The 27,924-nt window shown below is 46.0% G+C and overlaps 2 protein-coding genes across 3 annotated transcripts in view; both read right to left on the bottom strand.

Moving 5' to 3' along the window:
* Window positions 1–297: 297 nt before the first annotated feature.
* Window positions 298–27,924, bottom strand: part of OTOP1 (otopetrin 1) — a 30,484-nt gene continuing 2,857 nt past the window's right edge. Inside the window, exons 2-6 of the mRNA XM_003800183.1 lie at window positions 20,151–20,287; window positions 15,501–15,559; window positions 8,587–8,717; window positions 4,403–5,331; window positions 298–547 (exon numbers count right to left, since the gene is read on the bottom strand). Coding sequence (XP_003800231.1) covers window positions 377–547; window positions 4,403–5,331; window positions 8,587–8,717; window positions 15,501–15,559; window positions 20,151–20,287 — 1,427 coding nt within the window. The 3' untranslated portion in view covers window positions 298–376. The remainder of the gene's footprint in view (window positions 548–4,402; window positions 5,332–8,586; window positions 8,718–15,500; window positions 15,560–20,150; window positions 20,288–27,924) is intronic.
* TMEM128 (transmembrane protein 128) overlaps window positions 19,335–27,924 on the bottom strand; it is a 42,197-nt gene continuing 33,607 nt past the window's right edge. The window contains exon 5 of one of the 2 annotated variants that reach the window (XM_003800184.3): window positions 19,335–19,363. The gene's annotated coding sequence lies outside the window, so the exon portion shown is untranslated. Of the gene's footprint in view, window positions 19,364–24,872; window positions 24,890–27,924 lie in introns of those variants that run through there. The other variant, XM_023519321.1, reaches the window with a different exon arrangement.

Consider the following 27,924-nt stretch of genomic DNA (forward strand, 5'->3'; position numbering starts at 1 on the left):
AAAAGGCTGTATGGAGTCAAACAATACATCATAAACAGAAAATGATTTTTATGGAAAACAAACTGGATAAATCTTTTTCCAAACCTAGAAATATATTCTTCTAAAACAGAGTCTCATTTAGAACATGATGAAATAATTTGGGTTTGATTAGAATGAACTAACCGAGGACGTCTTTCAGCCGCTTCCTAGACTCTGGTCTAACTTGTTTACATGAATCAAGAGTGATAGACAACTCAGCCCACAGGAAACACACTCTGTGCAGACAAAGGGCGGCCTTCTCGTATTTGACAAGCATTATTTGCCCAAGGTGGCCTTTCCCAGGTGGCTCCAGTGAACTCTCTTGTTCACTCATTCCTCAGTCTCTTGTGGACCCAGATTATATCTTACAATAGACCTCAAAGAGGGAGGCAGCTGCATGCATTCGGTAGAAAATAGAAAAAGGCATGGCCAGGTTGACCACAATTATCCAAGGCTCAAAGCCAAAGACAATTTCCTCCAATCCATTGTCATACTCAGGGCGGCAGCCAAAGGCAGGAGGTATCCAAAGCTGCAAGGGAAGAGAAAACAGTGTCATGGTGAGCAGCTTCCAAGCCACCTAGGAGGCCCCACTCAAGTCCCAGGCTCCACTGAGTCACACCTGTCCAAGTGGTAAGGAGACTGCACAGCATTTCCCATCTCCACGGAAACCATCAAGTCCATGAGCCTGCCCTGAGCCTTCTCTCTTCCTCACCCACACTCCTTACAACCTGTCCTGAATGAATGCTTTCTGAACCCATTCAAGTCTCTCTGTCCCTGCCAGCCTCACCCAGCCTCAGTTTCCTCATCTGTAAAATGGAAATACTAGTACCTGTCTGAGAGGGCTCAGATGAGCATAGAATGAGAACTAAGTTTGCAAAACTTCAAGCAATGACCTATCACTTTTTTTGCTCATGGAACCTACACATTGGCCCCTTCTCAGCCCTTCTCTGTCCCACATCCCTCCCCTTCTTCCACCTCTTAAGTTGTCAGGCTCTCTGGGGACTGGTCCTTTTGAAGCTTTCTCCACGCCCACACCATGACCAGCAGCCTTTGGAATGACCTTCCATGATCCCAGCTCCTGGAGTCACTTCCTTGTGGAGTTCCCACTCCTGGATTTGGGGGGAACCTAGTAACTCACTTCTAACACATGAGGTTTGGCAAAAGTCACAGGGACTGGCTGGGCGCCTGTGGCTCAAGTGGCTAAGGCGCCAGCCACATACACCTAAAGGTGGTGGGTTCGAATTCAGCCCTGGCCCGCCAAACAACAATGACAGCTGCAACCAAAAAATAGCTGGGCATTGTGGCAGACGCCTGTGGTCCCAGCTACTTGGGAGGCTGAGGCAGGAGACTGGCTTGAGCCCAGGAGTTGGAGGTTGTTGTGAGCTGTGATGCCACGGCACTCTACCCAGGAGGATAGCTTGAGGCTCTGTCTCAAAAAAAAAAAAAAAAAAAAAAAAAAAAAAAGTCACAGGGCCTCTGTTCTGAGATTAGGTTAAAGAAGGATCTGGTATCCATCCTGCTCGCCCTCTCTTGCTAGAGAGGAGACCAGCTGCCACACGACCCACTACCCAACAGAGATCATGCAGCAGAGAGCTGAGGCAGGTCTTGGGCCAACAGCAACGAACTTAGACCTTAGGTCCGGCAACCCACAACTAAATCCTGCCCACAGCCACATGAGCAGGTCTGGAAACAGATCCTCACCACCTTCTTTCAAAGCCAAGCCTTCAGATGGCTATGCCCATGGCTGACAGTTTGCAGCCTGGGGATGGTCCTGAGCAGGAACAGCAGCTAAACTGTGCTTGGATCCGGAACCCAGAGAAACTATGAAGTAATCAATGTCTGTTATTTTAAGTCGCTAAGTTTTGGGGTAGTTTCTTACACAGCAATAGCTAAGGGATGCACACAGTCGTCACTGACAGCTCTGTACACAACACTCCCTAGCATGCAGTCGGTCCTGTGCACTGGGTGCTCACATATCTGGATTCAACTAACTATGGATCAAAAATATTCAAAATATAAAATGGATTTTTTTCTGTACTGAACATGTACGGATTACTGTTTCTTATCATTATTCCCTACTCAGTATGGTATAACAAGTATTTACATAACATTTACATTGTATTGGGTATTATAAATAACCCAGCGATGATTCAAAGCGTGCTGGAGGATGTGTGTAGGCTACAGGCAAATACTGCTCCATTTTGTACAAAGGACATGAGCGTCTGTGCATTTCACTAAGCACAGGGGACCTGGGACCAATGCGCCTCAGGTCCCGAGCATCTCTGTCCCATGGAGCCCGTTGGCTCTTGGGGGCATCTCCTCTGCCACTTCAGCCGATGGTTCTTTCCAGCCTCCTTTGCTGTCTCATCTTTGCTCAACCCTTAATGCTGGCAGGCACCAGGACCCATTCCTGGGTCCCCTTCTTGTGCCCATGCACAGGAGCCCTGGAGCGCTCACCTCACCTCTGGTTGTAAATACTGGCTATAGGCCTGTGACTTCCTAATTGAAATCTCCAGTCCACACCAGCTTCAAGAAGTCTGGGCTCATGTTTTCCACTGGCAACTTGAGTATATAAAACACGGCTCAAACTCAGCCTGCCTTCCCCACTTCTGACATAGTTCCTGGCACACAGCAGATGCTCGACATACATCTATTCGATTAGAGAAGAGAGTTGGCCTGGAACCAAACGCTTTTGGGCCCTTCCTCCTTCAGAGCTCCTCCTGCCTACCCCTCGGAGACCCAAGGCAAGAATCAGATTTGCTTGGCAGACACATGGCTGATCTGCCTGCAGAGAGACCCTCCCAATTTTGTGGCTTTAGGGAAATATCCAAAGCTGCAGTTCCGGGCATGTGCCAACTAAGATTAGGGGTAGGAAGCTCAGAGGCCTTCGAGCTGATGGGGTAACACAGCAGAGACCTGATGACATGGGGGCCAGTAGCAGAGAGCTTACTTTACCCAGAATGGCGGGTGGGCCCCTCTGTGGACAGAGGAGTTTCCCACCATCCACGGTCACCACAGAGGCACATGTGGAGCCAAAGTCTGCTTGCCCCTTTCCACCATGTCCTGCCATCCTTCTTTGTGTTGCCAGAAAATCCCCAACAGTACACAATGCTCGTTACCTCTTTATGTGCTCTCCATCTTCCCCAGCCAGTGTCCAAGTTCAAGCTCCTATCCTTTCCTACCTGGGCCACTTCAGGGGCCTGTGCTGGAGTCTCACTGCCCTGGCCCTATCTCTCCATCCTTCCCATGCCCTGCAGCTGGGAGCATTATTCCAACACACAAATCTGAGAGGGTCCTCTCTTGCCCTCAGCGTAAAGACCAGACTCCAGCTCAAACCCGATCCCATCTAGCCCCACACTGTCTCCTACTCCCCACTGCTTTTCCATTTAACACATATGAATTCATGCTGAACTGCTTTCTGTTCCCTAAACAGGCCACATTGCCTCTTCTCCTCCTTGACCACGCAGTGGACTTCCAGTTGTCCACGCTGACAAGGACAATATTGCGTAACTACCCACATTCTTCTCCCCTTGCTGCCTTTCACCACGAAGACCAGAAAGCAAACCATCCACTTCCCCAGCCTCCCTTGCAGCTCGAGTGCCCACATGAGAGACATTGCCTGGCACCAGCCTTTTACCAATACTTCCTCTCTCAACCACAGATGTGATGCCTGGTGCTGCTGCAGCTATCTTGTGATCACGTAGCAACTAGCACCACAACAAGCACAGTCAGGTGGAAAGATGAACAGTGAGTGCTTGAGTGCCTGATGGCATGGTTCAGCTGCCAGGCCATACACAAGCAGCTAACCTCTGAAATTTGTGCAAAATAACACTAAACTCCCTGCTGGTCAAAATGTCTGTTACTTACAGCCAAGGGCACTCCCAGTTTATACTGGAGCACCTCAAGCATTCCCTGCCACTGCAGCCCCTCTGGTCCCTGTTCCGTAGCACCTTGCATGCATCCTGCCTCCCCACTTGTCCTACTCATTGTAATATGCCTTCTCCTGGTCTTCCTCCTTCACTGTGCTGAGATCTTTTTGAGGAGAGAGACTGAGTCCTCTCACCTTTAATCTTGAATGCCCAGCCTAGCCACCCCATACACAGCATGTCCTCAGCAGGTAAATTTGTAGAACACAGGTCTACTTCCCAGCCTCTTTTTTTTTTTTTAGCAGTTTTTGGCCCGGGCAGGGTTTGAACCTGCCACCTCCAGCATATGGGGCCAGCGCCCTACTCCTTTGAGCCACAGGCACTGCCCACCAGACTCATTTTTTAACCTGATACTTGATGTATTGCTATTACAAGTTGCTTCCATTCCTTATTTGAAAAGGGCAAAGAAAATAGATCAGTTGATTTTAAAATAATTCCAATAATTTGATGCAGATTACCGAAATATTACAGAGGAACAAAAAGGCTGCAATATTCCTCAAGACTCTTCTCTTGGCATTGCCCTGCAAGAAATGGGAACAGCAGGCTGGGCTCAGGGTCCCTCCCCAGCCACTCTCCTCCTCTTCCTTTCCCGAGCCTCCTCGCAGACACACATTCCCATTGGCTGCATGGGCCTCGGCACTGCCCGGGCCAGGGACATCTCCAGTCACACCCCCACTCCTGAGATAGGAAGAAGCAAGGGACACGGCATTGCCACTGCACACCGTGACCACCTGAAGAGTGCGGATGTCCTCAGGGAGCTTCTCAGGCTCACGGTGGATGGACTCGATGATGAAGAGGTTCTGGATATATTTCTCTGCAATCACCAGGAGGGAGTAGGGCAGGTTGTACCAGGTGTAGGGGGGGTGGTTCTCGGCACAGAGGATAGCCAAGATCGAGCCCCAGGAGATGAGCCAGGAGCCCGAGGCAGTGCCCACCAAGAGGTCGGAGTCCAGTTTGCGGGCTGGGTTTTTGGACTCATCTAGTGATTTCTCATTCTTCCTGTAAATCCAGATTCCAGCCAGCCCTGCAGCCCCCATGAGCATCAGCAGGGTGATGGCATACAAGTAGAACATGACGAGTGCTGACTCACTCTTACTCTTGGAGCGCCCAATGCGAATCAGGTACACCACCACCACCCCAATGGTGGCAGCCAGCGCAGTCAGGCCCAGGGCCGCTCCCACCAGGACCCCATCGGACGAGAACTGCATCTTCTGCTGCTGATGGCTGTCAACTTTGCGCCCAATGTTCTTCCACAGGACGTACAGCATGGTGGAGGCCAGGATCTGATACTCTATGTTGAAGGGGTACAGGTAGTAGATGCCGTGAGAGATGACCGAGCAGAGAGGTGGGGGGCTACAGTTGCACTGAGGAGTGTGGTCATCCAGAGCTGGGGGAACAGGAGATCATGGAGGGTGGTTAGCACACGCAGAGGGAGGAAATGGAAGCACAGTGAAAGATTCCCACCGGGGATCCACGTGTGGGTCTTCCTACCACATTATAAGCTTTATTTCATGGCTTATTGTTATGTTTAACATCATGGCTAAATTGATAGCCATGAATCATATTTATTTGGCAGATTATCAAAAAGGATAGAGACCATGAGTCCATTTTTTGTTGTTGTTGTTGTTGCAGTTGTTTAGCTGGTCTGGGCCGGGTTCGAACCCACCACCCTCAGCGTATGTGGCTGGTGCCGTAACCACTGTGCTACAGGCACCGAGCCTCCATGAGTCCGTTTTTATTAAAAAATAGATATGTAGACAATGGAGACAGACATAGAAAAAAGTCTGGAAGGACAAACTCAAATGTTAACAATGTTACCTCTGAACAGAAAAGCAACAGGTGGTTTTTATTTTCTTTTATATTTTCTCTATTGTAGGTTTTGCCTAATTTTCTCTGTGAATATGACTTATGTGTGTGACTTTTAAAGTTATTTTAAAAAATATTTTGTGTGGCTCGGCGCCTGTGGCTCAAGTGGCTAAGGTGCCAGCCACATACACCTAAGGTGGCGGGTTCGAATCCAGCCCGGGCCCGCCAAACAACAATGACGGCTGCAACCAAAAAATAGCCGGGCGTTGTGGTGGGTGCCTGTGGTCCCAGCTACTTGGGAGGCTGAGGCAGGAGACTCGCTTGAGCCCAGGAGTTGGAGGTTGCTGTGAGCAGTGAAGCCAGGGCACTCTATCCAGGGGCTCAGCTTGAGGCTCTGTTTCAAAAAAATATATATATATGTTGTGGGGGAAATTCCCCTTTTAATCAGTAAAGATTTGCTTCTCCAATGGGGCAGGAGACGGCACTCTCCAGAACCAGTGAGTGTGTGAGAATGGGCACCTCCTTCTAGAAAATAGCCTGGCAACAGTACAAAGAACCATTCATAAGGAGGAGGGAAAGGGCTGTAAATAAACAATGAAACGTGTAACTAAAGCCTGAACGGTAAAATAGATACAGTCTCTGACCCATGAACCCAATCTTCTGTTCTCCTCTAAGGGATAAGTAAAAAATGTAATCAAAGAGTTGGGGGGGGGAAGAAAAAAAGAAGGAGGAGGGCAGAAGGGAAAGAAAAGGAGAAGAATACCTCAATGTCCGACAATTTAGAAATTAAGTGAATTTTAGTACATCCATACAATGGAATAGGAGGCAGGCATTAAAAAGTACAATTAAGATGTGTTATAATAATATGGGAAAGATTCATGTTGGAATGAAAACGGAAACCCTAACTCTAACTCAAAATTAAGAATAAATTACATAGCTAGTATTTTCTTTTAATTGTAGGTCGAAACCCAGCACCACGTTATAAAATCAGTTTAGAGGATAGCAACCAACATTTTTTTAAGAGAATAGATTTGCAATGGAATGAAATAGGATAGAATGGAAAGGAACTGAATACAATAGAAATTTGAAAATGTCTTTGATATAATAAGATTAAGTATTATTTCTTCATACACACAGAGGTATGTGTATTTGGGTTGCAATATAAAATCTATTTCTGATTGTAAGTTACAGTCAAAACAAGATTTGATATATAAGTATAAAATCAATTATAAATAAATAAATAGCACACTACAAAGAAATAATCAAATGTTAACAGCATTTACTGCATTTCTGGCTAGGCATTATTGTGGATTTTTTCTTCTCACTTTGTCCTTGTTTTAATTTATGATATACTACTTATAAATCAGACGGAAAAGCTTTAGAATAGCATTAATTACCCTCACTTTTGCAGAACACTGTACATTTTTTAGTTCATAAGGACTCCCCACCCCTTGCAACTCAGTACAGTATTACATAGAGGAAATCCAGAGAAAAAGTTCAGATTAACAGAATGTTAGAGCTGATGGACTTCTTTTCCGGTGAATTAATCTAGCCTTTTCTTTCACAGAGGGCCTTGGAGCCAGATTGCTAGGATGCAAATCCTGGCTCAATCTCAAATTCACTGTGTGACGCTGGGCTAGTGACCTAACTTCTCCGTGGTTTGACAGCGTTACCAACCTATCGAGGTTGGTGTTGCCTTAGAGCACTGGGGCAAGTGTTAGATGAGCCACTGTCACCCAAGGCTTAGGAAAAACCTAGTTTTGTTATTGTTGTCATGGAATGAGTGACTGAGGCTCAAAGAGCGAGGAGGACCTTCCCAAGGGTGGGCTGCTAGTTGGAGGGGGTGCCCTTGATTTCAGTGTCTCCACCCCACTAATGAGTGAATGGGCTGAAAGCTGCTCTGCCGGATGGGCTTGGGGCCCCACAGCAGCCTGGGCTTGTCACACAGCAGGGTAGGAGGACCTCTGCCAGCGCTTGGTTAACGTCCCTCACTTTACAAATGAGAAAAGGGCGGCTCAGACAGATGAACAGCCTCCAAATGGCACACAGCCGGGTGTGACAGGAGTGAGCCTGCAACGCTCACCTCCCAGCACACTGCACTCTCCGCTACCCCACATCCCCTCACACTGAATGTTCTAATGTAGACACGATGTATTGTAAATGCTAGAATTTGTAAGAAAAACATAAAAATTAGTGCTACAGGTGCTTAAATAGGAACAGGAGGAATAAAAATGGACCAAAATTATAAGCCAAGCACAGTTCAATAATAACTTCAAATGAGTCACAACCACTTGACCACAACCTACCATTAGACTTCCATGAGTTTTTTAAAGGCTATACTTTTGTTGTTGTTGTTGCAGTTTGGCTGGGGCCAGGCTGGAATCCACCACCCTCGGTATATGGGGACAGCACCCCACTCACTGAGCCACAGGCGCTGCCCTAAAAGCTATACTTTTGATAGTAAGAACTGGTAATAGAAGTTTAATCAAAAACACAAACAGAAACAACCATCAGTCTTTCATCATTGAAAACAAAGGCATTTATTTCTGTAGCAAATTGGACCATGAAAATGGTGATGGAAATGGTAACCTCTAGGTTCAAGGCCCTGAGGCATGGACAGAACCTCTAATTACGCTCCACCCGCACCACCGTGGGAGGCAGGATGACAGACTCAGGGAGGTTTTGTAAGATTTTCAACAGCAGGGGCCTGTCTAGCTGGCGCTGAGTTGGGCGAACCCTGCAGTTCTTCAGCCCCGGTGCCTCCATCTCTGAACACTCTGGTCTTGGCAGGTCTCTGTGACGTTCCAGCACGGGGAAGGAAGGGACACTCACTCACCTATTGTTATGTTCCCAAAGCCCAGCGTGACCAGTCGCTCCTTGTGTTCATTAAGCTGATGTTTGGACTCATTGAGGACCCCGTTGGCCCACAGAAGCAGGTTGGTGAACACTGAGTGAATCACCCCAAACCTGAAAAACACAAGGACTTAGTTCCTACGTGACTCTGGGAGAGCTCTAAGCACTGTGGGGTAACACTCGTGCACACACACACACACATACACACTCACCGAGTTCCCTTTCACATGATTCTGGTTTTACCTGGCAGCTCAGGCTCTGGGAGGGTCCCTGTCTGCCTGGAAAGGGCAGTGCCATGAGACCTTCCAAAACCACAGAGTCTTGGCAGTCTGCCTTAATCTTGAATTTGACAGTACTCAATTCATTGTGTATGGGACATCAAAGATGTTGGCTCTTGGAAGCAGGGCTACAACAATAAAAATTTACTAAAAACAGGTGACTGACCCCACCATACCCCAACCACTTTTTCCAGAGGGGAAAAGAGAGAAAGAACAATGAGGGAAAGATGAAAGGTGATATTGGAAATTTGAGGAGTGGGTACACCCTTACTGCTAGTTGGCCAATCCAAGCATCGTTAGACAGCCCCCTCTGCCTTACCACCTACTTCTAAAGACACCAAAACAAGCCAGAGACACCTTTGCAGCTAGGTACATTCATTCTGGCTGGAGGGATATGAAGTGTAGTCTGCTGGGCATTACTGAAAAGATTTTGCTTTCTTGATGAAAGAGATGAGAATGAGAGAGGTCTTTCCCTTTTTTTTTTCCAATCTTGAATATAGAGGTGAAAGCAGGAATTGTGGCAGGCATCTTAGGACCATGAGGCAACTGGCCTGGGCTGCAGTCCCAACCACTGAGGATGGCACAGTGGGATCCTAGAAAGATCCTACTCTGTGATGAACTGTTGAGCTGCTGGCATCTCGGATAGGTTCAGTAATTACTTTACGATCACACAAAGAGCAAACATCCACAGTGGGGTTTGAAGGGTCAGTGAGCAGCAGAGCTATGCTCATCTGACTCCAGAGTTCTACCCCCATCTCTGTGCCACACCACCTCCCACAGCAAAGGTGGGAAAGGGGACGAAATGGGAGGTGGGCTCTGGGTAGCAGGTGAGAGATCCACGGGGGACATGGTTTCCATCGGTCACTTCATGAGTCAGAGTATCCTCACCCTGCAAACTTAAAATGTATTCATGGTGGCAGTTTCCAGGGTACTTAGCAATGAGCTTTGCAGGAAGCAGGCAGAGCAGAGACTGGTTATTTCAGAGAGGCATTTTTTTAAGACTTTCTGTGGAACTGACCACTCCTGAAATGGAGAGCAGAGGCCCAGAGGAAGCACACTCCCTCCCTCTTATGAAGAGATCACTCCCCCTGGTCTGTTTACAGGGAAATAGCACATCTGTGTCCTCAGTCTGACCCACTTCTGCTCTGAGTTTGCACCCTAACTGACCCTCTCGACTTCCTTTGACAGCTGCGTAATATCCTGGCACAAATGGAGAAGGAAATAGTCCCGGGGGTGTCTGGGGCAGGTGTTTGCCCATCTGTTTGCCCCTCACACTGCGCAGTTGCTATAGGTCACACTGGCCTTCCCTGGGGCGTCTAGGTCCCGTTCTATAGAGCCTTTGACAAATGCAGACAATGCCATTTGCCTCACACCGGCTGGCTTTTCTTTTACTCATAATGCCCACGGCTCCCCTTTCTTCTCTCCGTTTTCCTGGTCCAAATGGCATTGTCCAATTCCAGGCCCGCTGAACTCAAGGAGGTAGGCCGATGCCACCACCTCTGCAAACTGTGCTACAACTAAGGGCAGATGGCACTTGGCCATGCCAGACTGACTTTCCCATACTTGGATCCAACAACCCAAGACCACAATAAAGGGTGGCTTCTGGGAGCCCTTTCTGACCTTAATGCACACTGCTAGCTCTGCTTTTAGAGCCACTGTCTCTCTAAACCTCACCTCTGGGAAGAGAAAAACACTCAAACCAGTAAGGGAAATTCTTAGATCAGGAGAAAACAGTTGTATGTACTGAAAATGTGGGATGGTAGAATGTTAAAAATTAAACAGTAATTTAATGTTAAAAATTAAACAGTAAATCCAGGAGTGGCAAGTTCAGAAGGCTTCAGACCCTGGCTGGAAAAGTCAATGAATAAAACAGGCATAGCAGACACTAGGGAGTAGTGGGGACTGTGGCAAACAGAGGGTTTGCCCTCTGGAGGTTATTCCACCAGCAGGAATAACCCTGATTCAACTCTAGCCTTTTGTTATCACACTCATTTGGGATTGCTAAATCTTCCACTTGTTCTAGAAAAGTCTAAATCCTAGCATTCTGGGAGGCCAGGGCTGGTGGATTGCTTGAGCTCAGGAGTTTGATATCACCCTGAGCAAGAGTGTGACCCCATCTCTCAGGCATTGTAGCAGGCATGTGTAGTCCCAGTTACTCAGAAGGCTGAAGCAAGAAGATCTCTTGAGCCCAGGACTTTGAGGTTGCTGTGATCTATGATGCCATGGCACTCTACCCAGGGCAATAAAGTGGGACTCCGTCTCTAAATAAATAAATAAAATATAAAGGCAGTAAGGAATTCAACAATGTTGAACACTTTAGCCTAGAAACAAAACAAGATAAATGAAACTAAACCCTCATCTGGCACAAACCACTCACTCTCCAGTTTTGGAAAGAAGCCCAGAGCAGGGAGAAACTTGTCTCTTATCGGTCAATAAGCAAGGCCAAGGTAGGAGATTCTGGCAGTAAAAGTCTGGGTGCATGGCCTACAGCAGAAGTGGTCCAGTAAGAAAAGAATGCAGGACACAGCTGTGAGCCACACATGTAATTTTAATTTTCTAGTGCCTATATTTTTAAAACAGTGCAAAAGAACAAGTGAAAATAATCTTAATAGTATTTTGTTAAACATGATAGCATATCTAATATGTTATGTTAACATACAGTTAATATCAAAATAATTATTATTGAGATATTTTACGTTCAGTTTTCATTCTAGTCTCCAAAATCTGGTGTGCATGTGGCACAGCACACGTCAGTTTGCTGCAGCCACAATCCAAGGGCTTGGAAGCCACTACGGCTGGTGACTACTCAACTGGACAGCTCAGACCTAGAAGGCAGGGCCACAGACTTTTCTGCTTGGAGGGACATGGAGCCACATGTCCCAAGGCTTTGACTAAATAAGTGACCAAGCACAGAGAAAGACTTTGCCGTGAACAACCATCTGGCAGCCACTACAGTCACCATCAGCATTCAGATCCCAAAAGCCTGCCTGGCCCTGGGCATTTGCTTCATTTCTCTGAGCCTCAGTTTTTCATCTGCTAAATGGGAATCATGATCAGATCTACTGTCACCACCAACGAGGCTATTGTGAGCGAGAACTTCATAAGTAACATGTAGAAGAAAATTCTTTTTAATGAGAAAGTTGATACAATTCAGCCAAGAGTTTTAGGGTCAAATAACTGGGTCATTCTGCATTTGTTGGCAGTATCTCACCCTTCATCCCAACAATGCTACTTCTAAGGAATTTAACCCAAGAAAGTAATTAAAGATGTTGAAAAATATGTTTGACTGACGATGTTTATCATAATACTGCTTATATTAAATAATAACAAAACACACTTTCACGCAAATTAAATATCTAACAACTATTGTTAGAGACAAAATCATGTCCCTACTCCCTCCTACAAATTCATATGTGGAAACTCTAATCCTCATTGTGACTGTATTTGAGACAGGGCCTTTAAGGAGGTGATTAAGGTTAAATGAGGCCATAAGGATGGGGTCCTGATCCCATAGAACTGTTTTTGTTGTTGTTGTTGTTTTGAGACAGAGTCTCACTCTCTCACCTTCTGTAGAGTGCTGTGGCATCACAGCTCACAGCAACCTCAAACTCTTGAACTCAAGTGATTCTCTTGTCTCAGCCTCCCAAGTAGCTGGGACTATAGCACTCAGCTAGTTTTTCTATTTTTAGTAGAGACAGTGTCTTACTCTTGCTCAGGCTGGTCTCCAGTTTCTGAGATCAAGGAATCTACCTGCCACTGCCTCCCAGAGTGCTGTATCATAGGTGTGAACCACCACCCCTAGCCAGAACTGGTGTCCTTTTTTGGGGGGTGGAGGGGTTGCAGTTTTTGTCTGGGGCTGGGTTTGAACCCACCATCTCTGGCATATGGGGCTAGCGCCCTACTCCTTGAGCCACAGGGACTGCCCGCAACTGGTATCTTTTTTAAGAAGAGAAAGAGCTTGCTGGCACCCATTGAAAACACAGTGTAAAGGAGGTCCATCTACAAGCCAGGAAGAGAGAGCTCTCACTAGATATCAATCTTGCTGGCATCTTTGTAGCAGCCCATATAGCCTGTGGCTAGGAAGACTGAGAGTCATAAGAAATACCTGTATAGCTCAATAATGGAACACCTTGGTGAAAAGGGCATGGAGAGGGGTTTAGCACTCCTAACAAGCATGAGAGCTCGCGAGATGAGAGCATTGCTGAATTGGCATTGGCAGTCTCTACAACTGTGGTGTTGAGAGGCATGAGATCAGCCTTACATTAGGCTGAAGGAGAAGGCAGTTGGGAGCATGTGCATTCTATCACAGACCTGCTTACTCCGACTCTGTCTCCTCTCTTGCCTGCAGAACGCCAGCACAGTCTCTCTGCTGAAGATTACCAAGCTCTACTAAAGACTAAGATCTATCTATTCTAAGACTGCTTTACTCTCTCTAAGTCTCTCTCTCCTGCTAAAGTAGATAGCCCTCAAGCACCTAAGAGAAATTGTTCCTGAGCAAGGTAGCTTGGCAGTCCACATCCAGAACCTAGTTAAGCTGGACCTCAGACATGGCCAGTCCTGGGCCCTGACAAGCAGTGGCAGCAGTGGACACATCTTGATCTTGGGCTTTGAGCCAAGATATTCTCTTTAAGAGAGAGAGAAAGAGATATCTGGTGTCCATTCCTATTCTTACAAGGGCACTAACCCTACCCTGGGGGCTCCCACCCTCATGACCTATCTAAACCCAATCACGTCTCAAAGTCCTCACTTCCAAGTACTCTTCCACTGGAGGTTAGGGCCTCAACATACGAGCTGGAGAGCAAAGCAGATACCTCGGCTATAACAGTGCTGTTACAGAGATTCTTAAATTCTACGGTACCCACACAAGTTTATCAGGAAAAACAGTACTGTTCCTAAAGCCTAACTTTATGGAGATGAAGTGAAACCCATGACGGAGACAAAGCCAACAAGTGCTATCCTCAAGCTGCTGGTGAAGCTGCCTAGAAGCTGGAGGGAGAGCAGGCAGGGCACACACTCACTCCTCCTTCCCCGGCCCCAGAAGGGAACAGCCCAGTCCAGAAATTTCAGGCCTGACACTGGCACTCTTGGCACAAGTTTCAACCTGCTGGAGTCTGCTGCCCCATCTATTTGATGTGGACAAGAGCCCATGTGTGATGTAAATGTGACAATGGATGGATGAGGAAGTCTTGTCCAGTTCTAAGGGATAATCAAAGTTATTTCTGCAGGGTCTTCGTTTGCCAATCGCCCTCCTCTGTAGGAAACAGCATCAACACACATTTCCATCCTCTTCCTTGCTCCCTCAACCCCAGCCAGAAGCAGGGCTTCCAGTATTAGTAGGAGTGGGGTAAACTGTCAAGGTCACTGCCAAGGATTGACAGAGTCTACCCAGGGCCACCTATAGACGTCACTCACACAGCCAAGGATGCCATGGCCGTCGTCACTGCATATTCCTGGCAGTGCCTGACAGTGAACCCTGCACACAGTGGGCCCCTAACAGATGTCCAAATGCTGGTTGACATTGATCCTTTTTGCCTAATGAGGTTGGTGAAATCTGTTTCTATTTCAATAGTCAATTGAAATAGTTCCATCCAGTGGTCATACATAAATTAATCTTTTAAATATGGGTTGTCATTTTAAATGGCCCTGGGGAAGTTCTCTGTTCTTGGAGAGTTTATGTGATCAGGGACTTTTCTACACAAATACTGGTCACCTGTGTGTATACCCAAGGGCTTTCTTACATGGTAATGATACCTTGCACTTAGGTAATTCGCCCCCTGTCCCGTGGACTCTCCCAGAGATAACGATAGACCCAGCCCTTTCTGAGGGCTGGCTATCTGGTGCTGTCTGTCAATGACTCCATCTAGTCCTCCGAGGCAGGCTATAGTATTGTCTCTGAAGGAAACCAAATATTCCTCTTTAAAATATGAGGATTATTTATTGGGCTGATGAAGGTTAAAGATGCAGGACAGCAATTCTCGAAGAAAAAAAATCTTTCTACCTCCCTCCTTTCTTCCCTAAAGACAGAGGTCTAAGAGTTGTCCTTATGGGGAAAGCTCTTATTGGCTCAGAAACTGGCTTCAGCAGGGATAGGGGAATCAAAGAGCAAACTTTTCTTAGTCTTGCCATCACAGATTTTAATGCTTTTTGTTAAAATACTATGTAACCATTGCTTTGAGAGACACTTTTGAACTGAGGCCTCTCTCGCATGAAGGGTACACATCTTTCAATCACCTTCTGCTGGTTTTTCTCTTGTCAGTCTGACTTTTGTTTTGAGGAGAATGTCTCCACTAGGAATCTATGAGACTTAAGAAAGAAATTATGTTGCCTTCCCTTTGTGTCCACTTTTCAGATCAGAAGAGGGGTGGGGAGCATCTTAGATGGAGAGTTGAAATTCAAAATTCAAATTTAAAAAAAAAGAGTTGAAATTCAAAATTTATCCCCCAGGAAGAGAGAAGGCAAAGAACCTTTTCTCCCAGCCAGGACTGAGGGCTCTGCTGTCAGAACTGAGTGGACAATTGGTCTCAGTTTTTATAACCCAAGCAAGATGGCAGGAATGAGTTTCATTTGTTCCAAATGAATAGCAAATTTAACATATAAAGCAATCACCCACAATTTTTACCTTTCCAGTGTTTTGAAGGACTGGATAATATCCTTTGCATGCCCCCAAAGAAAATACACCTAGGTGGAAATAAAGGAAGAAAAAATGTGTCAGGGAGAAAATCGTCATTTCAAACTCAAAGAAAAGGTGTCAGAAAATACTGGGGACATCAAAGACCTCTCATCCCATCTCAGGGGGCAGTGCCATTCCCCCCTTGGGACAGCCATCCAGGAGCACTGTGCTGTAAAGCAGGCTATGCCCTCCCAGCTCAGGAGAAAACGGTGCTGGCGTGGATTGAGGACATCTGCCGTGGGAGGGTGTGGGGCGGTACCATGCCTGTCGTGAAGCCTGTTTGTAGCACACGTCAGGTTTATCTAAGAAATATCCACTGGACAGTTACGCTGTGCCACTGGCCAGAAACCAAATGTCAAGTGCTTTAAAAAGAGAAGAAAATTGATGTGGGACTGGTCCTTTACTTCACTCATTGGTGCTAGAGGCTCAAAGCCAGAGTTATTGTCAGTTCATTGGTGGAGATACCCTTCTGCGCAAGCATTCTTCTGACAAAATCTCTGAATTACTGCAGTCCTAACGAATGTCAGTGATAAGCCTTATCAAAGTGGGAGGGGCATGAAGCCATGTTAGAAGCTCCTCGGAAACTGTTAACACAGACATGTAAGCATAGGTCTATACTTCAGCCCTTGGGTCAGACACAAGTCATTTCATCTTGGTAGCTGCAATTTTCACAGTAATTACCACAATTATAATTTTTTTTTTTTTTTTTGCAGTTTTTGGCCAGGGCTGGGTTTGAATCCACCAACCTCTAGCATATGGGGCTGGTGTCCTACTCCTTTGAGCCACAGGCACCACCCTATTACCACAATTTTAAAATAAATACTTTTTTCTTTTTAAGAATGAAAACTGGAGTACAGTTTTGTTTTTTAAAAATATTTATCCATGTGGCACCTGTGGCTCAAAGGAGTAGGGCACTAGCCCCATATGCTGGAGGTGCCGGGTTCAAACCCAGCCCTGGCCAAAAACTGCAAAAAAAAAAATGGGCGGCGCCTGTGGCTCAAAGGAGTAGGGTGCCAGCCCCATATGCCAGAGGTGGCAATTTCAAATCCAGTCTTGGCCAAAAAAGAAGACTGCAAAAAAAAAAAAAAAAATGTTTATCCATTTTCCAGCTATTGAACATAACAAAAGCACGTAGTAGGCCGGGCATGGTGGCTCGTGCCTATAACCCCATCACTTTGGGAAGCCAAGGCAGGTGGATTGCTTGAGCTCACAGGTTTGAGACCAGCCTGAGCAAGATAGAGACCCCATCTCCAAAAGTAGCCAGGCATTGTGGCAGGCACCTATAGTCCCAGCTACCCAGGAGACGGAGACAAGAGAATCACTTGACCCAAGAGTTTGAGGTTGCTGTGAGCTATGATGACACAGCACTCTACTGAGGGTGACAAAGTGAGACTCTGTCTCAAGAAAGAAAGAAAGAAAGAAAGAAAGAAAGAAAGAAAGAAGTAGTAAAGGAGGTAGTAGGGAGTAGTAGGCCAGGACGGGCCTAAGTATAGACCTATGCTTAGTCTGTGTAAATGTCCAGAAAATATACAATGATTAATTTATCAACCAGCGAAAAACAAAAGAAAGCCTTAAATTAGGAAGAGAAAGCTCTCTAACCCACAAAGTAATTTGAGTGATATTCTGAAAATTCACCTGTCCAGGGCATTCATCTGCCTAAAGCCTTCAGCGAGTCCCCATTGGCCTCAAGGTGAAGCCAAATCTCCTAGGTGGTGATCAGCCTTGACCAAGGGCTTGCTGCAAGCCGAACCCTGTGCAAAGTGCTTCTCATATACCAGCACCTTTAACTCTCACAACAAACGGTGAAGTAGATATTAGGACTGTCCCCAGGAGGCTCAGAGGTTGAGACTTCCTGGAAGTCACACTGACAGTCAGAGTTGGAGCCAGGCAGACTGAGCAGAGTCCAAGCTCATAAGGCCTGTACAGAACTGTGAATCAGCATGTGCCCATCACCCAGCCTCCTCCCACCGGTCCTCCTGCCCCCATCATGTGCAAAGACCACACGTCCCAGGGAGACCCTCTTCCCATAGCCTCGGACCTTGAGCTGCTCCCTGTGCACAGCCAGTTCTGCGCACCTCCCTGGCAGAGCCCACCCTCCCCAGAGCTGCCAGAATGCCCTCCTTGCCCTCCCCTGTCTTTGTCTCACTGGTGCACATTGGTCAAAGCCCCGAGCCCAGCGTTGTCCCCATCTGCGTTTGTTATGCAGGTGGCATGTCCTAGACCACAGCTTTTCACTCTTGTGCTCCTTCCTCACTCTGAGGAGAGTGTTCATGGTATTTAAAAATGGGCTGGATGAATAAATGATTGAATGACAAGTGAATGAAGCTCTTTCTGGCCTCACTAAAGCTATCCATGTTGTCGGTGCTGTGACTACAGGGCTAGTTAACTCTTACACGAGTTGGCCCAGGCTGCCATAACAAAGGACCCAGACTGGCAGCTTAAACAACAGAAATTTATCCTCTCAGCGTCCTGGAGGCTAGAAGTCCAAGACCAATGAGTGGGCAGGGTGCCTGCTGGGCGTGCAGATAGCCACCTCCTTCCCTGTCTCGCCACCGTCCTCCCTCTGTCTGTGCTTGTGTCCTATCTCCTCTCCTTACATGAACACCAGACTGAATTAGTGCCACCCTGATGAGCGTATTTAACATGAGTTTCCTCCAAAGGAGTCTAGCTCCAAAAACAGTCACATTCGAGGTCCTGAGGACTAGGGAGAAAGCATATGAATTTTGAGGGAGACAGAATTCAGGGCATAGCAACTTTCAAATACAAGCCAGCCCCTTCAAATGAGTCTGTCCCCAGCAAGATCTCACTGAGCTAAACTGTTTCCAAGTTTACTGGACCTGCTCTCTCAGAAAGCTTCTCCATGTGAGAATGTGTTTGACCTTGAGAAACATTCTAAGGTCGTCCATAACTTTCTGGTAAGTCAACCCAGTGTACAAACTAAGTATCATGTTGGATAAAATACAGTTTTAAAAATGTCATCACTGGCTCTAGGGGGGTGGAAAGCTGTGTGTGAAGGGCATTCGCAAATGGGAAATCCAAAAATTTTAAGCAATGACAGCATCACCACAATAAGTCCGCAATCTTCCAAGATGACTTGTCAGGAGGAAGTAATCATTGTGTCTCAGCAACATCTTTGAGCAAGAGTCACTGGTTTTCTCTGAGACCAAACTTTATTTTTTACTTTTTTTTTAAAGAAAGTAAAACTTTGTCACCCTCAGTAGAGTGCTGTGGCATCACAGCTTACAGCAACCTCCAACTCTTGGGCTTAGGCAATTCTCTTGCCTCAGCCTCTCAAGTAGCTCAGACTATAGGTGCCCATCACAATGCCCAGCTATTTTTAGAGACAGGGTCTCACTCTTGCTCAGGCTGGTCTTGAACTCCTGACTTCAAGCAGATCCTTCTACCTCAGCCTCCCAGAGTGATAGGGTCACTATATATGTGAATAGCAAAATGTTATGTTGTACACCTTCAATACATGCAATAAAAAAGGAGAAAATGCGAATGAGACTCCAATACCTGTTCTTGTGGAGTCATTGGAAGGATTATAAGAATAGATAAATAGGCTCAGCACCTATAGCTCAACCGGCTAAGGCGCCAGCCACGTACACCTAAGGTGGCAGGTTCGAATCCCCAGCCCGGACCGCCAAACAACAATGATGGCTGCAACCAAAAAATAGCCGGGCGTTGTGGTGGGCGCCTGTGGTCCCAGCTACTTGGGAGGCGGAGGCAGGAGACTCGCTTGAGCCCAGGAGTTGGAGGTTGCTGTGAGCTGTAATGCCACGGCACTCTACCCAGGGGGACAGCTTGAGGCTCTGTCTCAAAAAAAAGAATAGATAAATAAAAGGTACTTTGTATATTCTAACATGCTGCAGAAACACTGATTATCACCTCTGTTATTAGAGCAAAAGGCATCCTTCGCTGTGCCTGACAGCCACCACCAGGGATTTCTGCCACTGCAGGCCCACCCAAGATTCCTTTTAACCATGGGATGTTTCTGACTGTAAGCTAGATATTTAAATTATATTTATCAAATTCTTGCTTCCTAGTTCCCAGATCCACACTGAGTTCATCAAGGCCAAGGACAAGCACCTCATACATTTCTAAAAGATTTCAACCCACAAGTGGGCAAACAGTGTCCCCACAATCTGCAGTGGCACAGGTTTCTTTGGGGAGATGATAAAAATGTCCGAAAATGGATTGTGGTGGTAGTTGCACAACTCTGTGAACAAATTAAACCCCTGAATTGTACACTTTAAGTGGGTAAATTGCATGTGTATAAAGCTGTTATACATCGAGAAAAAAATTCCTCTGATTCTTTCTGGTAGATCCCGGTGTGGCAGAATTTCCAAGGCAGAGTCTTTATTGTTTTAAGCTCTGCCTCACAGCATCCCCGCAAAGACAGCCACGGAGACAAAGAATCCCATTCTACAGTGGAGGCAGATGAAGAGCTGAGCCTCAGGGACCGAGTCAGGTTCACCAGGGGCCTCTCTGGGGTCAGCCTGCCCCCTGGTGCTGGACATCGTGATGTTAGAGGTTTTACCCCGCCTGGGAAGCAATTAACACGAGCCCAGATGGTGCAAGCAGATGTCAGCTGTTTACCTGCAGCACAGTGTGCGCTGAGTGTGTGACCGGAAAGACTCCTTCGGTGGCTGACAAACACTTCGAAAATCCCACGAAGTATCCAATTTTAAGACCTCCCAGGATGACAGTAATGACTGCAAACAGTGTGATGCTGCCTAGATTTGAGGTGCGAGGAGGCAGAAACACACACATACACATGTGTTAACATACACTGATGTCATTTCAAAATGCATTCTATTATTTTTTAAATGCTCACTTATGGTCAAATGACTTTTGACAAGGGCATCGAGCCCATTTAAGGGGAAAGGCCATCTTTTCAACAAATGGTGTAGGGAAAACTGAAAATCCACATGCAAAAGAATGAAGTTGGGCCCTTAGATTACACTATATACAAAAATTAACTCAAAATGTATCAAAGACCAAATATAGAAGCTGAAAGTATAGAGCTCTTAGGAGAAAACATAAGGGTACGCTTCTTGGCATTGGATTTGGCAATGATTTCCTGGTTATGACACCAAAAACACAAGCAATGAAAGTTAAACTAAATAAAATGAACTACATTAAAATGAAAAGTTTTTGTGCATCTCAAGACACTACTAAGAGAGTAGTGTGAAACCCACACAATGGGAGAAAATATTTCCAAATTGTATTAATATATCTGATAAGTCATTAATATCCACAATATATAAAGAACGCTTACAGGTCAACAACAACATAAAACTAATTTAAAGATGGCCAAATGGCCTGAATAAACTTTTTACCAAAGAGCATATGAAATGGCCAACAAGTACATGAAAAGATGTTAAACATTACTAATCATGAGAGAAATGCAAGTTCAAACCATAACACACGGGCGGCACCTGTGGCTACAAGGAGTAGGGCCCCAGCCCCATATGCCGGAGGTGGCAGGTTCAAACCCAGCCCCAGCCAAAAAAGAAAAAAAGAAAAAACCTCTAAGACACTGCCTCATCCTCCTTAGGATTACTAACCTAAAAAAGAAAGAAAGAAAGAAAGAAAGAAAGAAAGAAAGAAAGAAAGAAAGAAAGAAAGAAAGAAAGAAAGGAAAGAAAGAAAGAAAGAAAGAAAGAAAGAAAGAAAGAAAGAAAGAAAGAAAGAAAGAAAGAAAAGGGCGGCATCTATGGCTCAAAAAGTAGGGCGCTGGCCCCATATACCAGAGGTGGCGGGTTCAAACCCAGCCCTGGCCAAATATTGCAAAAAAAAAGAAAGAAAAACCAAAAGTTAACAAGTGTTGGTGAGTACATAAAGAAACTGGAACCCATGTGCACTGTTGGTGAGAATGTAAAATGGTACAGCCACTACCTAAAATAATATGGAGGACACGCTCCCAAATTAAAAATACTATTGCTGTGTGATCCAGCAATTCCACTTCTGGGCAGAGACCTGAGAAAACTGAAACCAGGAACTTGGAGGGACAGCTGCATGCCCATGTTCACAGCAGCCTCATTACCAACAGCTGAAAGCGGAGCCAGCCAGTGCACACCAGCAGACACATGAACAAAATGTGGCACAGACATGCGATGGGGCCTTTAAAAGAAGAGAAATCCTGACACATGGTACAGCTTGGATGTGCCGTGGAAACGTCACACTGAATAACATAAACTAAGCACAAAAGGATAATACTACAGGATTTTACTGATATGAGGTTTTAAGTAGTCAAATTCCTAGAGATAGAAAGTAGGTGGGTGGTGCCTGTGGCTCAAAGGAGTAGGGCACCAGCCCCATATACCAGAGGTGGTGGGTTCAAACCCAGCCCTGGCCAAAAACTGCAAAAAAAAAAAAGTAGACTAGTGGTTGCCAGGAGCTGAGGTGGGGAACGGGGAGTTAGTATTCAATGGGTGCCGAGTTTCAGGTCTGAAAGATGAAAGCGGTCTGGAGATTGGGTGCACAACCATGTCTATGGACTTAACACTACTGAACTGTTCACTTAAAAATGGGTAAATTTGTAAATTTTATGTTACATATATTTTAACACAATTAAAGATAAAAAAATATATATTAATAAAATAAATTCTATCTTGGGCTGACGGGCCCAGAGACAGGTACTGTGTCATGTTCATCATTGAACCTATCCCACAAATATCCCAAAGTCTGACAGATGATGTGCGTTCAATAAAATTTGGTTGAATCAACAGAAAACCTCTAGAAGTTTTTCAAAAAAAGATTAATCAAAGAGTGTTACTGTTCTACTCAAAAATCTCAGTTCTCTGGCTAGATGAAGTGGGTCATGGTTGTAATCCTACCACTCTGGAAGGCCAAGGATCCCTTGAGGATCCCTTGAGCTCAAAAGTTCAAGACTAGCCTGAGCAAGAGGAAGACCTCATCTCTACTAAAAACAGAAAAATTAGCCAGGTGTCGTGGCAGGCACCTATAGACCCAGCTTCTCAGGAAGCTGAGGAAAGAGGATTGCTTGAGCCCAGGAGTTTGAGGTTGCTGTGAGCTAGGCTGACTCCATGGCACCAGGGCAACAGAGTGAGACTCTGTCTCGAAAAAAAAAAAAAAAACCAGCAACAACAAAAAAATCAGTTTTGAATCCCAAAATCCTGCTCTCTGAAGAATATAAGTACAGAGGGCGCAAGTTACACAAGTATACAGGATCACCCTGAACTATCTTTGCAACTTGTCTATAAATCTAAAACTTTTTGAAAACAGAAAGATAATTCTTTTTAAAATGAGGGGTAGGGGGTCTAAGGCTAGGATGGGCCTGTGCTAGGATAGTGAAGAAAGGAAGCTATCTTGGAGAGTGTAATAAGCAGGGTTTGACCAAAAAATAAAATGAAAATCAACAAAAAATACTCGTATAAATAAGACTCAAAAGGAACATACAAAACACAGTAAGAAGACTCTTGGTAACAAATGAAGGAACCAGTGAGCAAAACACAGTGATCTTGGGGTCCTAGTCAATGTCAAAGCTCTCTCTCTGGCCACCGTCCACACATCCTCTTCCACCACAGGAGGAAACCAGATGCTGTACATGCATTCAGGCCCCAGGCAGGGTGGAGGGCAGGAGCCCCACGGTGAGCTATAACCTTACAGCCTCAGCCTGAGAAGCACCCTGTGGGAAGTAATGCAATCACCTGGCTTGTTTCCACTGCTCCCACTCTTATAGAAACAACTCTAAGTCACATTTTTTTAAACACTGGAAAAAAACCAGAGAAATCAGAAACTCTGTAAGAGTGGAGATTTGATCCCGGTACTTTGAAATGGTTTCACTAATGTAAGGTTGGTTTCTATTACAAAAAGAAATAGCAAAATGAGGTGAGGCATCTGGGCTGGGTGGTAAGAGTACAGGCCTGGCCCTCTGGGGGGGCCTAATTACAGCCCTAATCCCAGCTGTGCTGCTCCTGGACCGTGTGAGCTCTTGCAAGCCACTTCCCTACTCCCGGCCTCAGCACTTCCCTACAGTCTAAAGCAGTGGTTCTCAGCCATGGTATGCGTCAGACTCACATGAGGGCAGCTAAAACACAAATTGCCAAGCTCCACCCTGAGAGCTTCTGATTTAGTAGGTCTGGGTGCAAACCCCAAATCTGCATGCATCTTGAGTTTCTGGGTAGGAACCCTACTTTGAGAACCATTAGTGTAGAAATCTCTGTGGCTGACATTCCAGGGGTTCTGCAATAAATATGTCATATGTTTTCTCACACTCTTCAAGTCTTTCCTTCCTTCATTTATCCATCTACTCATGGATTCATTCACCTAGTTATTTATACAACAAATATTATGTGGACTCCTACTACACGTGAGGCCCTGTGCCAAGGATGCACAGATACAGAAACCAGACTGCTGAAGAAACAAAAATACACAAGCATAATATTGCATAAATTGGGGTGTGCACAAAATATTAGAGGGATGAGCTGGCACCGGACTTCTGTGCAGCGTGGGAAACAGAGGACAGTAGTAGGGTCCTGTTGCAAGGCAAGGGCTGCCGCTCAGAAACCTTACCCTAGCTAAGGTGTCACCCAGCTGTCCAGGCAAAAGGCAGAAAGATATTTTAAAATATGCAAAATGTAATTCATTCAATAATTATTTGTTGAGCACCAAAAACTGGCCAGGCACTGCCCTGGGCTCTGGGGACACACAGATCAATCAGAGAGAGTATTTGTCCTTGGCGAGTTTAACATTCTAGTGGAGGAGAAAGAAAATAAACAAATATTAAACATATGGGGAATGTTGGGAAATGCTAAGTCCATGAAGAAAAGCAGGGGAGGGGGTGGTCAGGAAAGGCCAGACGTGGAACAGAGAACTGAGGGGGAGCGGAAGATGCCCAGTAATGAAACAGAAGAGCACAACTACATTTCTCAAATGTTCAAAAAGGCAAATCTGCATAAGAGGAAAATGAAAGGATAATGATATAAAGTATATCATTATAATTATTACAAAGAAAAATGGAAACAAAAAGTCAGGTATATAGATCATTATAGTAAATTGGAATAATCTAAATCCTCCTATTAACTAGCAAGAAGGAGAGAAGATTAAATAAAAAATAAGGCTCAGCGCCTATAGCTCAACCAGCTAAGGCGCCAGCCACGTACACCTAAGGTGGCGGGTTCGAATCCCCAGCCCGGACCCGCCAAACAACAATGATGGCTGCAACCAAAAAATAGCCGGGCGTTGTGGCGGGCGCCTGTGGTCCCAGCTACTTGGGAGGCAGAGGCAGGAGACTCGCTTGAGCCCAGAAGTTGGAGGTTGCTGTGAGCTGTAATGCCACGGCACTCTGCCCAGGGGGACAGCTTGAGGCTCTGTCTCAAAAAAAAAAAATACAGAATGAAAAACTTTAGAACTAGACAGATCAAGTAGACAAAATATAAGTAAGGACACAGAAAAACTAAATCACACAATCCACAGATTTGCATTTATGCATTTACTGAACTCTGCATTCCTCAAAAAGAGAATGTATAATTTTGGAGGTACCTATAACATTGACAAAAATCTACAGAAAGACAGTGGAACAGCGGTTCTCAACCTGGGGGTCACGCCCCCTTTGTAACAAGGAAAATATATCCTGCATATCAGATATTTACATTACAATGCATAACAGTAGCAGAATTACAGTTATGAAGTAGCAATGAAAATAATTTTATGGTTGGGGGTCACCACAATAGGAGGAACTGTATTAAAGGGTCATGGCATTAGAGGACATTGGGAAGGTTGAGAACCGCTGCAGTAGAACATAGAATAATAGTGGAGCCACTTCCAATCCTTTTTCTACCGCTTCTTAGTTGATGACCTTGGGCAATGACTTGTGTGTTGGTCTCTTTGGTGTAAAATATGGATGGTAATAATACTGTCTGTCTCACAAGGGAGACACCTGATTGAGTTAGTCGTTACAGAAATCACCCCAAGCAGTGTCTCTGACTGAGTGGGATGCGATTAACATCATCACCTCATCACTCGATCACAAAGAAAAACCGTAATGAATCAGAACCAATTAGAAATTATACCAACCACGTTACTTTGAGAAAAATCCCCAAACTGTGTGGGTCACTTATCAGGTGTTGGCAAAAAGAACTCTCCTCTGCGTTGAGCACCTAAGCCCTTCCGAGGAATCTAGAATCGTGAACCATAGGTTCTCAGAGGTGAAAGGTTCTACAGGGTTAGTCTACATCTCCATCCCGCTGGAGGGCACCTGGCCTCCACCTAGATGTGCCCAAGGCTGGGAGGTTTAGCATCTCTCAAAGTGTGTCCTTCTATCACTGGCTGATGCTTACATTTGAACAGTCTGCCTTACACCGAACAGTAACTGACCTTCCAAAACACTCATCCTCCTTCCTGGAGCTTCTGTTGTCATTCACTCATTCATTCACCCATCCATACATCCCATTCAATTATTCAGCAGATAAAGATTGGCACTAACTACCCGTTAGGCGCAGGATATAATGGTAAGCATATTCAGACAGGGGCTCTGTCTTCAGCCGCTCATTATAACTGAATAACACAATCTCCTGCTTGATTAGCTCTGGAAAGAAAAAGAACTGGGTGTGATAAGAACATACAAGCTGGAGGCTGCCCCTGGTCTGAAAGTGGGACTCCCCAGGAGTGACTCTCATTTGCTGAAAGCTAACAGATGACCCAGAGCTGACAAGTGTAAGACAGAAGCATCTTGTTCCTTCCCTCCCTCCCTCCCTCTCTCCTTGTCTCTCTTTCTGTCTTCTCTCCCTCTCTCTCTCCTTCTCTTTCAATTTTACCACAGACGCTCACTCTGCCCAGGCTAGAGTGCCATGAAGTCAGCCTAGCTTACAAGCAACCTCACACTTCTGCCTCACCCTCCTGAGTAGTTGGGATTATAGGAACCCACGCCCAGGTAGGGCTAATTTTCTATTTTTAGCAGAAATGGGGGGTCTCGCTCTTGCTCAGGCTGGTCTTGAACTCCTGAGATCAAGCATCCTCCTGCCTTGCCTGCCTTGGCCTCCCAGAATGCTGGGATTACAGGTGCGAGCCTCTGCACCTATGATGCTAACAGCAGCATTTTCCACCCTCCGATGTCCGTGTCCTTCTCCCCCCCCCCCTTGGGTTGAACACCCTTCCCTCCTGCAGGGACCCTGAGATGCTCCAGGAGGACCAGGCACTCCACACACAGTCTGATTTCCTTCCAGTGAATTCCAAACCTGCATCTGCTTCGACAACCACATTGTTTTGTTAATGCTGAAATCCTGGCATTATGTTTATATTTCCACTAGACCAGAAATATCAAAAAAAAGGAAACAAATATGGAACAACATGCAAGCAGGTAAGCCAAGACTCTCTCTTAGCGTCCCCAGGGTGGGTCTTGGAAATCACCACTCCCTTTCTTGAGGGAATTGCCCTCTGCATGTTGATCTAAGCCTCTGTCACCAGCGCCAGGAAAAAGCAAAGTTCTTAAGTCAAACCTGTCTCCCAGCTATGATTCCAGGGGACCCCTCTGTCCTGCTGGAGCTGAAGGCACTTCCCCTTGGCACCACAGCCTCCCGACATCCATAGTTAGCCTCTTGCTTCTCTGATGAACCCACAGCTCATCTGCAGGAATGGCCAGGGCTTTGCAAATGCTTTCCCTCAACATCTCCCAGCTCCTCCTGGAGAGGCAGTTGGGATTCTTATCTTACTGATGAGGAAACTGGGGCTTGGAAAGGTGATGGTGACAAAGCTGACACCTCCAGCCAAGGCTTCCAGAGCCAACACTATTCCCATGATCCACACACCTCATCTGAATGGTTGTGTTACTATGGGATGGCTCACTGTGTGTTTAAATGACCACCGTTCACCAAATCCCACTACACATTGTCTTCACCTTGGTCCCTATTTGGTGTCCAAACTCCATCTCAGGTGTAACTTGTCCATAGAGAACCCTCGTCCTGCTCCTCCCTCTGGCCTCTTGGTCTCGGGAAATGGTGCAACCACTCACCCAGGGACTCAGGTTCCCATCCTGGAAAGAGGGGGAGAGAGAGGAAGAACGGAGAATAGGAGAGAGAGGATGGGAGAAAAAGAGAGGATCGTGTAGCTTTTCCCTTTCTAAAAGGAAAAGAAATAGAGAGGAAGGAAAAAGAGGAATAATGCAGGACAGAGGAATAGAAGAGGGAAGAAAGGATGAGAGGAGGGACAGAGAAAAAGGGAAGGAGGGAGAGACGGGGAAGAAGGGAGAGGGAGAAGAAAAGTAGCAAGGAGGGAGGGAGCAGGAGAGAACACAGGAGGGAGGAAGAAAAGGAAGGGGGGAGGAAGAAAGGAACACTGGAGGGGCAGGGAGCGAGGGAGGGACACAGAAAGGTGCTTCCACTACAGGGAAGAGGGGGACAGCCTGCAC

The sequence above is a fragment of the Otolemur garnettii genome, unplaced genomic scaffold (assembly GCF_000181295.1).
Source record: "Otolemur garnettii isolate 467f Iridium unplaced genomic scaffold, OtoGar3 scaffold00171, whole genome shotgun sequence".
Taxonomy (NCBI): domain Eukaryota; kingdom Metazoa; phylum Chordata; class Mammalia; order Primates; family Galagidae; genus Otolemur; species Otolemur garnettii.